Source organism: Scyliorhinus torazame, chromosome 1, assembly GCF_047496885.1.
Source record: "Scyliorhinus torazame isolate Kashiwa2021f chromosome 1, sScyTor2.1, whole genome shotgun sequence".
Classification (NCBI taxonomy): Eukaryota; Metazoa; Chordata; class Chondrichthyes; order Carcharhiniformes; family Scyliorhinidae; genus Scyliorhinus; species Scyliorhinus torazame.
The window spans coordinates 296,791,767-296,805,113 of record NC_092707.1 but is presented as its reverse complement, the minus strand read 5'-3'; the positions used below and the strand labels follow the sequence as shown (position 1 = coordinate 296,805,113).

At 46.9% G+C, this 13,347-nt stretch overlaps 1 protein-coding gene across 1 annotated transcript in view; it reads right to left on the bottom strand.

Annotated features, from left to right (window-relative positions):
- Window positions 1-13,347, bottom strand: part of LOC140422708 (NADPH oxidase 3-like) — a 112,090-nt gene that overhangs the window by 78,562 nt on the left and 20,181 nt on the right. The window contains exons 6-7 of the mRNA XM_072507671.1: window positions 12,786-12,967; window positions 2,313-2,442 (exon numbers count right to left, since the gene is read on the bottom strand). Coding sequence (XP_072363772.1) covers window positions 2,313-2,442; window positions 12,786-12,967 — 312 coding nt within the window. The remainder of the gene's footprint in view (window positions 1-2,312; window positions 2,443-12,785; window positions 12,968-13,347) is intronic.

The following is a 13,347-nucleotide window of genomic DNA, read 5'->3' as shown; positions in this document are numbered from 1 at the left end:
CCAAAAATGTGCAGGTTAGGTGGATTGGCCATGCTAAATTGCCTTTAGTGTCCAAAATTGCCCTTTGTGTTGGGTAAGGTTACTGGGTTATGGGGATAGGGTGCAGGTGTGGGGTTGGGTAGGGTGCTCTTTCCATGAGCCGGTGCAGACTCGATGGGCCGAATGACCTCCTTCTACACTGTAAATTCTATGAAATCTATGGCCCAGTCACTGAGGAGCATCGCCGAGGGCGTTGACACCATGGTGCAGGCATCGGGGAACCGCCAGGGCTGGCAGAGCCAAATGATGCAGGGGCAGCCGGGGCTCGAACCAGCTGCCCCTCCGACCCAAGTTGAACTCCAGGGCCCCAATGGGCACCGACTGGGAGGAGGCGGCGCTCGGTGCCAACCTGGACCCGTCCCATGGAGTGGCGACGGTGGCCACCAGCTCTCTCAAGTTCCACCCCTCTGATGAGGCCGCGTCTCGAGATCAGCACATGGGACAGGGTGGGACGGCTGTGCATGAGCTGCTGATAAGTGAGCCGGGGCCCTCCGGCCCAGAGGACGCCCACCAGGGGTATCAGAGGCCACGGGACGAGGTAGGCAACTGGCTGCCTCCACCTCAGATGTGCATCCTGGGGACACACCTAGACGTAGCAGTAGAGCTAGGAGGGCCAAGCACGTTGAGGATCACTGAGGACGCCAGGGGAGGGGGGAAGTGGTGGGGGGGCGGTGGCACCATCGAGAGGGTGGGAAATTGTTGCACACAATAAACACTCTTGTGCACAACCAGTATGATGCCTCTATCACTTTCTTCCACAATGAGGGCTGACCTCCGAACCTGTGGCCCATCTCGCCAGGCATTTCCCCCCCTTCCCCCTCGGGCACACCTCGTGCATGTGATGGGTGTGAGCAAGCAGGGGTCAGCCTATGGCATATATTGAGGAGTAGCAGTGCTCAGCTCTCTGCGGGTTATCATCACCCAGGTCCTCAGCAGGTACCCCTTATTCCCCAAGAGCCAGCCGCCCACCCTGGGTGGCCCGAGGAGAGGCTGGGAATGGCCATCTGTCCCAGGATGTAGCTGTCGTGCACACTCCCCAAGAAGCATGCACACATGTGCATTATCTTCACCTGGTGGTCACAGACAAGCTGTATGTTCAGGGAGTGGAACCCCTTTCTGTTAACATAGGGCACTTCCGGATGGCCTGGTGAGAGCAGGGCAACATTTGTGGCATCTATTACCCCCTGGACCTGGGGCATCCGGGTGATGGTGGAGAAACCTTCTGCCCGGGCACCTTGTTGGGCTTGGTCCATGTCAAAGATGATGTAGTTTCCCCCCCCGGGCATACAGGGCATCCGTGACTTGTCAGATGAAGCTGTGGGCTGTGGCCAGCGAGATGCCACACAGGTCCCCGCTGGAGCCCTGGAATGATCCTGAGGTGTAAACGTTCAGGGGTGCGGTGATCTTGACCGCCAACAGGAGTGGGTGTCCTCCTCCTCCATGTGGTGCCAAGTCCGCGAGGACATGGCACAGTTGCCGCACTGTTTCCTTGTTAAGAAGGAGCTTCCTGCGGCATGCGCTGTCTGTAATCTGCTTGAATGACAGCGAGGCCTGTACACTCTGGGTCGTCGCGGGACACCCTGGGTCCTCCCTGGCCTGATGGGCGGCCGGGTCCGCAGGGTGTGGGGCGGGGTGCGGCACACTTCAGCAGTCAAGGGCATTCAGCCTTTGATCTCCGGGTAAACGTTCTCCAAGGCGGCCTTCAGGATGCGCGACAACGCAAAATCGCCGAGCAGAAACTTATAGCCAAATTCCGTACACATGAGTACGGCCTGAACCGGGACTTTGGATTCATGTTGCATTACATTCATCCCCCACCATCTGGCCTGGGCTTGCGAAATCCTACCAACTGTCCTGGCTTGACACAATTCACACCTCTTTAACCTGGGGTTACCCCATCTCTGGATCTGTAAAGACTTAATTACCTGCAAATGCTCGCATTCAAAGCATTGTCTTGCATCTTTGACTTTGTCTATATATATGTTTCGGGAACATACCTCTTCATTCACCTGAGGAAGGAGCAGTGCTCCGAAAGCTAGTGATTCGAAACAAACCTGTTGGACTTTAATCTGGTGTTGTAAGCCTTCTTACTGTGCTCACCCCAGTCCAACGCCGGCATCTCCACATTTAGGTTTCTGAGGCAAATAATTTGACTTTACCAATGCCATGCACATTTATGGTGTCATTACCCAACAAGCCCTCATCGTGCTACTTAAAAAGGCAGTTAATATCTATGTAAAGATGTTTGATTTAGCTTAAAGACTCTGACTTACTACTGGTTCATTTCCAGCAAATTGTGGTAAAGGACATTCTGGGATGTCTCCCCATTCTTCATAATGATCTTTGCAGTATGTAACATTGTGATCCTGAAGACTCTGAGGTGTCTGTCCTCGAACAATGCGCCTGCAACACAGAATCACTTAATCAGCTATTACTGCTTACATTTTGTGAAGGATTCTGGAATTCAGAAACGTAGAATTACAATTTTTAAAAATGCTGTTAATGGTTCTATAATTTTCAAAATTGATCTGTTGCATTATTTCTGCCACAGTAAACTTCATAATTTTTCTTTAATACAGTTTATCATTATTGATTTTGATTTAAAATATATTCAGTCTAAAATTATTTCAACAGTTTTCCATATAACTTATTGATCAGGTAAAATGTTTGGAAAGAAAACACATCGACTACAATCTTGCTAGAATCACCAATATTACAGAAGTGCAATTTGCTGATCGTGAATGATGGAGCAGCCCAAATTATGTCCTTTGTGCAGCTCACCTTCTTATGATAACTTTGTTCTCCCCTCACTTAAGGAAAAAAAATAATGTAAAGTCATTCAATTATATTTTCACCATTCATACTAAAACAGAGAACTCTCCTGAGCAAGATCATCCTGTTTTGGGGAGGGGCAATACTTTTAATATCGTTTACAATGGAAAACCCTAAATATCAAAATTGTTTCCATGTGCAGATTTCTTTACGGGGAAAAATAACTTTAACTATAACTAGTTAAGCCAAAATATTGTCAATTAGAAACCAACTGACTTGATTAAAAGTCACTCTTGTGCCCCAGCAGCCTTTCTGTACCAAGGTGCTGCCTGTGGGAAATTCCAATGAGCTACTGTGACTGTGCCAGCTCTTTGAGATAGCCATTCAATTCATCCTGTTTCCCTTCTCTTTCCTTACAGCCCTGAACTCAACTTTTCTCAAAAATGCCCATTTTGATGGCATTGTGAGGGTGAGCAATCAGCCCGTTCCCAGGAGGTTGATCATTTAAATATTTTAATGAGGCCGCATGCCTCAGATTTGACCTCTCTTCTTAGTTTAACCCTGGCTGGCTGTGTTTCCTGGATCCCCAGTCATCAGCCGCTAAAGAGAGGTGAGGACTGCTGCGTGGCAGAATGAAGTGACTTTCCAAGAAAGTTCCCCTTCATCCGCTCCACTAAACGGGCCAGATTTAATTTATGCAGCTGCTCCCACCCCCGCGCCACCTGAATGCCCAAATATGGAAAACTCTCCCCCCACCACCTTGAACGGCATCTCCCCAAGTCTCTTTTCCTGCACCTGCTCCTGGATCAGAAAGACCTCAATCTTACCCATGTTCAATTTATACCCCGAAAATCGGCCAAATTACTCTAAATCTCAATAATCCCCCCCAGTATCACCCAATGGGTCCAAAATATGCAATAACAAATTGTCCACATAAAGCGAGACCCTGTGTACCACCCCCCCGTACTAGCCCCTGCCAGTCCCTCGACGCTCTCAGTGCCATGGCCAACGGTTCTATAGCCAGGGCAAAGAGCAGTGGGGAGAGTGGACATCCCTGCCTCGACCCCGGTGCAGCCTAAAATAGTCTGAGTTCACCCGATTCGTCCGCTACCCCTCGCCACCGGTGCCTGGTACAGCAGCCTGACCCAATCCACAAAACTCTGTCCAAACCCAAACCGCCCCAAAACCTCCCATAAATAGTCCCACTCCACTTGATCAAAGGCCTTTTTACCGTCCATGGCGACCACCACCTCCACATCTCGTTCCTCGGGTGCATCATTATCATAGAATCATAGAGTTTACAGTGCAGAAGGAGGCCATTCAGCCCATCGAGTCTGCACCTGCCCTTGGAAAGAGCACTCTACTTAAGCCCACACTTCCACCATAACTCCGTAACCCCACCTAACCTTTTTTGGACACTAAGGGAAATTTAGTATGGTCATTCCACCTGACCTGCACATCTTCAGACTGTGGCAGGAAACTGGAGCACCCGGAGGTAACCCACGCAGACAAGAGGAGAACGTGCAGACGCCACACAAACAGTGACCCAAGATGGGAATCGAACCTGAGACCCTGGAGCTGTGAACCACAGTGCTAACCACTGTGCTACCATGCTGCCCATATGGACATGCCATATTTTCGTAGTTTCCTGAGAAAGTATATGCACTGTTGTGCTTTCTTGGTCTCATCATCGACGTGGGTGGACCAGGACAGATTGTTGGTGATATGCACACCTAGGAATTTGAAGCTGTTAACCATCTCCACCGTGGCCCCACAGATGCAGACAGGGGTGTGTACAATACTTTGCTTCCTGAAGTCAATGACCAGCTCTTTAGTTTGGCTGATATTGGGGGAGAAATTGTTGTTACACCACTCCACTAGGTTCCCCATCTCCCTCCTGCATTCTGACTCATCATTGTTCGAGATCCGACCCACTACAGTCGTGTCATCAGCAAAGTTGTAGATGGAGTTGGAGCCAAATTTTGCCAAAGTGTCGTGTGTATATCGAGATTATAGTAGGGGGCTAAGTACGCAGCTTTGCGGGGCCCTGGTATTGAGGATTATCATGGACAAGGCGTTGTTGTTTATCCTTACTGATTGTGGTCTATGGGTCAGGAAGTCGAGGATCCAGTTGCAGAGTGGGGTGCCAGGTCCTAGGTTTTGGAGCTTTGATATGAGCTTGGCTGGGATTATGGTATTGAAGGAGGAGGGAGACAGAATGCAGGAAACTTAACTTCTGTCATAGAGAAAATGCTGGAATCTATTATTAAGTAGGTTATAGTGGAGCATCTATAAAATCCATAAACAACATGGTTTTTTTGAAAGGGAAATGATATTTGGCTAATTTATTTTTGAGCAGCAACATGAATAAAGGGGAATCTGTGGATGCACTGTACATAGATTTCCAGAAGGCATTTGACAAGATGCCACATTAAAGATCACCACACAAAATAAGAACTCATGGTGGAGGGGGTAATTTATTAGCATGGACAGGCAATTGGTTAGCTAACAAATAAATTGGTCATTTTCAGGTTGGAAAGATGCGACACATAGATACATACAAGATAGGAGCAGGAGGAGGCCCTTTGGACCTTCGAGCCTGCTCTGCCATTTATCATTATCATGGCTGATCATCCAACTCAATAGCCTAATCCTGCTTTCTCCCCAAAGCCTTTGATCCCTTTCACCCAGAGTGCTATACCTAGCCGCCTCTTGAATATATTCAATGTTTTAGGATTAGCTACTTCATGTGGTAATGAATTCCACAGGCTCACCACTCTTTGGGTGAAGAAATGTCTCCTCAGCTCTGTCTGAAATGGTTTACCCTGAATCCTCAGACTGTGACCCCTGGCCCTGGCCACGCTCACCATTGGGAAAATCTTCCATACATCAACCCTGTTTAGTCCTGTTAGAATTTTATAAGTCTCTATGAGATCCCCCCTCATTCTTCTGAACTCCAGCGAGAACAATCCTAACCTAATCAATCTCTCCTCCTATGACAGTCGCACCATCCCTGGAATCAGTCTGTCACATTTAATAACCTCCTGATATTAGCCACCAGATGCCTCCCCTTCACGAACCATGTCAGGTCCTCACCTATCACCCCTAGCGCACAGTCCTCAAATCTCGAGGCCAAGATCTGGGTCAATAACTTGGCATTCACATTCAACAGTGAGATCGGCCAATACGACACACACTCCGGATCCTTATCCTGCTTCAAAATCAAGAAGATCGAGGCCTGCAATAGCGTCAGAGGGAGCACTCCCTGCTCCCTCACCTCGTTAAACACCCTCATCAACAAGGGCCCAAGGACTCCGGAAAACCTTTTATAGAACTTCACTGAGTATCCATCTGGGCCCGGGGCCTTGCCCGACTGCACCGCCTCCAGCCCCTCCACCACTTCTACCAGCTCAATAGGGGCACCCAGCCCCTCCACCAGATCCTTGTCTGCCCTCGGGAACTCCAACCCCTCCAAAAACCGCCTCATCCCCTCCACCCTGGCTGGGGCTTCCAATTCACACAGCCTGCTGTAAAAATCCCTAAACACCCCATTCACCCCTACCGGGTCCAAAACTGCATTCCCTCCCCTGTCCTTCACTGTCCCGATCTCCCTCGCTGCCTCCTGCTTCCTCAATTGGTGCGACAGCATCCTACTCGCTTTCTCCCTATATTCATAAACCATCCCTCTCGCCCTCCTCAGCTGCCCAACTGCTTTCCCCCTGGATAACAACCCAAACTCCATCTGCAGTTTCTGCCGCTCCTTCAACAGTCCCGCCTCCGGGGCCTCCAAATACCTCCTGTCCACCTGCAGAATCTCCCCCACTAGCCTTTCCATCTCCACCCGCTCTGCCTTCTCCCTCTGTGTCCGTATCGAGATAAGCTCCCCTCTCACCACTGCCTTCAATGCTTCCCACAACGTGGCCACTGAAACCTCCCCTGTGTCGTTTAGCTCCACATACTCCCGAATGGCCTCCCTCACCCACTCACAAACCTCCTCGTCCGACAAAAGCCCCACATCTAGGCGCTGCCCCCTCCCTTACTCACCGGCAAATCCACCAAATATGGAGCATGATTCGACACTACTATTGCTGAATACTCCACGTCGACCTCCCTCGCCAACAGCGTCCTATCTAGGACAAAAAAGTCAATTCGGGAGTACACCCTGTACACATGTGAAAAGAATGAAACCTCCCCTGCCCTCGGTCTCCCAAACCTCCACGGATCGACCCCTCTCCCATGCGTTCCATAATCCCCGTCAGCTCCTTTGCTCCTATCGTCACCTTCCCCGATCTCGAACTCCACCGATCCCCCCCCCCATCATCAACCAATGTGAGTCCAGATCAGGGATCTTCTCAAATACCACCTCATAAACTCCACATCATCCCAATTCGGAGCATAAATATTCACCAGTAACACCGGTATCCCCTCCAATTTCCCACTCACCATCATATATCCCCTCCAGAGTCAGCCACTATATTCCCCACTTCGAACAACACGCGTTTATTAATCAAAACTGCCACAACCCTTTGTCTTAGAATCTAATCCTGAATGGAATACCTGTCCTACCCACCCTTCCCTCAGCCTAGTCTGATCCTCAACCTTCAGATGTGTCTCCTGTCACACTACGGACTTGCTGGCAGACCTATTGGAATTTCTCTACCTGGAGAAGATCAAATTCACTATTTGAGCGAGAGAAAATGGCTTCCAGAAGCCCCTTGTGCACTTAGAACATAAAATCTAGGAGGAGTCGGCAATTCAGCCCCTTGAGCCCACTCTGACATTCTATATGATCATGGCTGATCTCTTCTCTGCCTCAGCTCAACTTTCCTGCTCATTCTCCATAACCCTTCAACCCAATACTAATTAAAAATCTCTGTATCTCCTTCTTAAATTTACTTAAGGTCCCAGCATCCACCACACTTTGGGTAGTGAATTCCGCAGATTCATGGCGCTTTGAGAGAAGTAATTTCTCCTCTGGGCGGCATGGAGGCACAGTGGTTAGCACTGCTGTCTCACAGCGCCAGGGACCCAGGTTCGATTCTGACCTTGGGTGACTGTCTGCGTGGGTTTCCTCCGGGTGCTCCAGTTTCCTTCCACAGTTCAAAGATGTGCAAGTTAGGCGGATTGGCCATACTAAACTGCCCTTAATGGCCAAAGGTTAGGTGGGGTGACAGGGATGGGACGGGGAGCGGGCCTGGGTAGGGTGTTCTTTCAGAGGGGCAGTGCAGACCCAATGGGCCAATTGGCCTCGTTCTGCACTGTAGGGATTCTGTGATTCCTCATCTCTGTTTTAAATTTGCTGTCCCTTATCCTTTTCGTTCTCGATTGTCTCACAAGAAGAAGCATCCGCTCTATGTCTACGTTGTCAATACCCTTTATCATCTTATATACTTTATGGAAGTCAATATAAACAACATCAACTGCATTATCATCAGACAATCTCTACTCCTTTGTCAAAAGAGCTGAATCAATTTTGTCAAATATAATTTTCCTTTTACTACCCATGATGTCTGTAATTTATTAACTTATACGTTTCGAAGCAACAATTGATTTTGCCTTTGCTGATTGTCTTTGAAAGTTTCATTTGCACCAATGTTATGCCGATTGTCCCATTTTGCCAGTTTAACGTCCTTCCTTTATTAACAGGGGTGTATACTTTGCAACCCTCCAGTCCTCTGGGATTGTTAAAACGATTGAAAAACCATGACCAGAGTTTCTGCAATCTATCCCCTTACTTTCTTCCTAATGCCTCCTAAACCTACTGGATGACATCTCTATTTTGAATGCAGTTAAGCTTTTAAATACTTCCTCCTTATCTATTGTTATTCTATTCAATTTCTCTATTACCTTCTTCTTTATTGTGATACTCACCACATCCTCTTCATTTGTGAAGACAGAGGCAAAGTACTTATTTCTTACCTCAGCCATGCCCTCTGTCACTACCAGAAGATTTCCTGCTTGGTCCCCAGTCAACTCCATTCTTATTTTGATTATCCTTTTGTTATTTATTTTTATGATACCTACCAATTTATTCTCATACATTTTCTTTGCCCTCTTCTTTTGTTTTTGAATTCTCCTCGGTACTTTTTATATGCAGCTTGGTTCTCTGTTGTATTTGGGGTCTGACATTTTTCTTAAGCCTTCCATTTCTGTTTCATATTAATCTCTATAGTTCCTGAGAGTTCCCCAAAACACATGCAGGGATCGCAACTTGTGATCCTTCCGGTCAGGCAGTGTGAAAACTTTGTGCTATCTGCTCATTAGCATAATGAGCCTTCAACCAGCCCTAACTGAACTGCTGAGTGACTCATGCCTGAGCTGGCAATGCAAATTTGTGAGCTAAATTAGCATGAGTTCACACTAACTGCATTATCTAAAGCCAGATTGCATCCCTTAAAGGGGAGATAAATTATTGCTGGAGAAGGTGCTGGAAGTTATTGTAAGAGACAAATGAATGGCACACGTTAGCAGGAAGTGGGAAGCTTTGGTGCAAGAGGTGGACAGGCAGAGGAAAGTCCTCTTTCTACAGAGGATCAGGGGGTCCTTCAGCAGAAACACAAAGGCAGTGGGACCAGATAGCCATTGCAGTCAATGCTAGCAGTCTGACCCCAAGGACTTGGGTGCAGTACTGCAAGATGTTCAAGATCCCACGAGACTGGTCAAGATCAGTGAATGCATCTTTAACAGCCATAACCTTGCAACTGAACTGCTAGCTTCACACACTGCTCGAGTCACCACTATCACCAACTCCCCACTTCACTAACCCACTTCACAATTATCTCTATGTGGTGAATGTATTGCTGTAACAATTCACCATGTGCATATCTGTATTACGCTGTTGCCCATGTGGGCTCCACCTATGGACCATTGTAAGGTATTACCTCTGATGTAGCATGTTGGGGCCTGTGTGGGCTCCGCCCCTGGCTCCACCCCTTGAGGGGAGGTATAAAGAGCAGTTGCCCTGTAGGTGGCTCCCACTAACAGATCATTCGCAGGCAGGCACTGTTCTAGTTGATTAAAGCCACAGTTTACTTCTACTCCTGGTTTCGTGTGAATTGATGGTCGCATCATTCTATCTACCACAACTCATACTTCACTCACATTCACAGCTTCACCTCACACATAGCACTGCAGGACTCATATCCAGATCGCACATAGCCAGTTATTCAACCAACAAAGCCACACACAAAAACACTTCAAATCACAACCACAGACAACATAGAACATAGAACATAGAATTTACAGTGCAGAAGGAGGCCATTCGGCCCATCGAGCCTGCACCGGCCCTTGGAAAGAGCACCCTACCTAAGCCCACAACACCACCCCATACCCGTAACCCAGCAACCCCACCCAACCCCTGTGGGCACGAAGGGCAATTTATCATGGCCAATCCACCTAACCTGCATGTCTTTAGACTGTGGGAGGAAACCGGAGCACCCGGAGGAAACCCACGCACACACGGGGAGAACGTGCAGACTCCACACAGACAGTGACCCAAGCCGGGAATCGAACCTGGGACCCTGGAGCTGTGAAGCGATAATGCTAACCACTGTGCTATCGTGCCGGGGAGAAGCGTGGCTATGACAGAGGCTGAGACCAACTGCAGGCTGAAACAATGAAAGCTGACAATATCCTCCTACCTAATTCTTTCTTCTTACATTCCACTTCCGCCTCATCCCACAATCCTCTGATTTACAAGATGCAAATGGCCTAAGCATACACCTTTTATTCTCACCCCTCCTTTCATTGCAACACCACCTTGTGCCTTTCTCCTTTCAGCTACACAAGAACTGAAACCTGGCCAGATAGTAATATAGGAGCAAGAAGTGGAAGTAGAGACTGATGATTAGGAATCATCATCATTCAGTCTCACACTTGGAGCAACCAGCTCAATAGTGACACTGCACAAATATTCATTGAGACATAGAGGCAGGATCTGCATGTGGTGAGACACCATGCATAACTGACTTGCAGCAGGGGCAGAGGGAAAAAATAGCGCAAGTGCCAACTGACCAGTGGGCTTTGTCACCAACGGATTCAGATAAAGACTGGCGGGATGGCATCCTGAAAAAGACTGACGGGTATGAACATAGAAAATCATTCCAGAAAGCCTACTGTCACTGTCAATGGAAATGGAGGAATCTGCCACCAACTTGGCACAGGGCTTTGCCCAGAGTTTGGAGATCATCCTTTCCAGCATGGAAGTGATGGGCAACTCCATTGTCACACAGGTGTACCCGATGATGATGCAACATCTGATGACTAATGTCTCAATTTCCATTCCAGCACAAGGATGGCCCGCACGAGTTCTGCAGACTGAAGTTGAGTAAGTTCAGCTTGCCATCAAAGCTCAGATTGCTGCCATCATGGCTGAGGATACCAGTACTCAAAGGAGCTTGCAGGGTCTCATGGCATTCCAACATTCTGTTCTCTTACATGCTGCTAGGATTAGAATAGAATCATAGAATCACTAGTCAGAAGGAGGCCATTTGGCCCATCGAGTCTGCACCGACCCTCTGAAAGGGCACCCCACCTAGGCTCTTTCCCCACTCTACCCCCGTAATACCATAACCCCACCTAATCTTTGGACACTTTGAGGCAATTTTGCATGGCCAATCCACCTAGCCTGCACATCTTTGGACTTTGGGAGGAAACCGGAGCACCTGGAGGAAAACCAAACAGACAAGGGAAGAACATACAAACTCCACACAGTCACCCAAGGCTGGAATTGAACCCCAGTCCCTGCCGCTATGATGCTTCAGTGCTAATCACGATGCCACCATGCCGAGAAGTTGCCCAGGGGAGTGGTATGGCTCCATTGGGCAAGAGCCTGCTGTCTTCTTTCAAGACTATAGAATTCCTCCTTCCACTGTGGTGCTCCACTAGCTGCTGTTGCCTATCAGCTAGCCACCCAAACTAGATTGCTGCTGCACATGGTGAGATGGTGCACTCTGAAGCCAGGAATCTAGGGCTGGAGCTGCAAGGTCATCCAGTCTCTCCAATTGAAATTTGGCAACCTTCTGACACCAATGCTCTAGTAATTTGGTGTAACATCTCACAGGAGCAATAGGACCGCCAAGTCGCTAAGAAAATGCACACGGGTAATTAGTTGACTTGATTTGGAATGTTGAATGGTTTGATTTATAAAGTTGGATTGAAATGTTTGCTTAGTGACTGGCTTTTATTTCAGCATTGTGGGCAAGTGAATACTATGATTGTCAATAATGCAGGGAAGGTAAAGTGTGAGATTGTTTGTTGAATGTGAAATTGGATTTGTGTACACTGATACTGCGGCGGTAAGGAGAAGTATGTGATTGGAGGTACAGTGACGAGATTTCAGGTGTATTCATATATCTAGTGAAGATTGGAGAGAGATCTCATTGTCATGCAGATCATTTGCTTGAAAGAGAAAATGTGACAAAAGAAGAGCATGATAAACCTCCTGTAGTCCAAATTCCTCTTTCAACCCCCAAAGTGAAAGTTAGGACGAAAGTGAAAGTAAAAAAGAACTGAAAGTTTGCTGGTATCACAATGAAGCGAGTAAGGGCTTTGATGAATGTCACAGGCCCAACCATTAAGTGGAGTTTGTAGTCAAACACAAAGTTCAGGTGTGACATAGCCAGGAGGTGTTGAGAGCTCAAACTCAAGCTAGTCTAAATAGAAGGGTTACCCAGATAGAACAAGCAAGGATTCAGATAGGTTAATTGAAAATATGTCGGAAAGAAGAAAAAGTAAGTTGTTCTTTTCATTATGGTTTTGTTAGATAATTTTTTGTTGAAGACACACATTAAAAAAATTATTTCCATGTAAATAACACTGACAGTATTGGTCCTATATGTTTTACTTCTGATAATGGTAAAAACAGATATGCAATCCAAGCTGTTAAATTCCAGGTATTGTTGTTGGTGGTTTATTATATTGTATTTCAATATTGCAGTTGTGTTTTACTCTGAACAAACAAAAAACATGCTTACCCTGAACCATGAATGATGAGACCAATAAAGAATACAATGAAGAGATGGTGAGTGAACCAAAACACCTCATAAAATGACTCCATAATAACCCGTGTAGATGAAGTCACCATCAGAACGAAAGCCACAGTAATAATGATGCCAGTCACTCCTGCTGTGCTATTTAATAGCTCTTTCATTGGGTTCTAGAAATACAGATGACATCACATAAAGCAGGACAGAATCACCTGTTACAAATAAGTCTTTCATCTATTTCATAATCAAACCATGATGAATACCTCATGTAGAAATGCATATTTAAAATCCCATTTCCTGGATGCAAGTAAAGTTTTTTAAAAACATAACTGAAGCGTCCATAGATCCACCTCATAAATATTGGCGGGATTCTCCATCAGCCGACACCAGAATCAGGAAATGCGATTGGGTGGAGAATCAGTTATTTTTTTAAAAATTAAATATTTTATTGAAAATTTTTGGTCAACCAACACAGTACATTGTGCATCCTTTACACAACATTATAACAACACAAATAACAATGACCTATTTTATAAACAAAAAATGAATA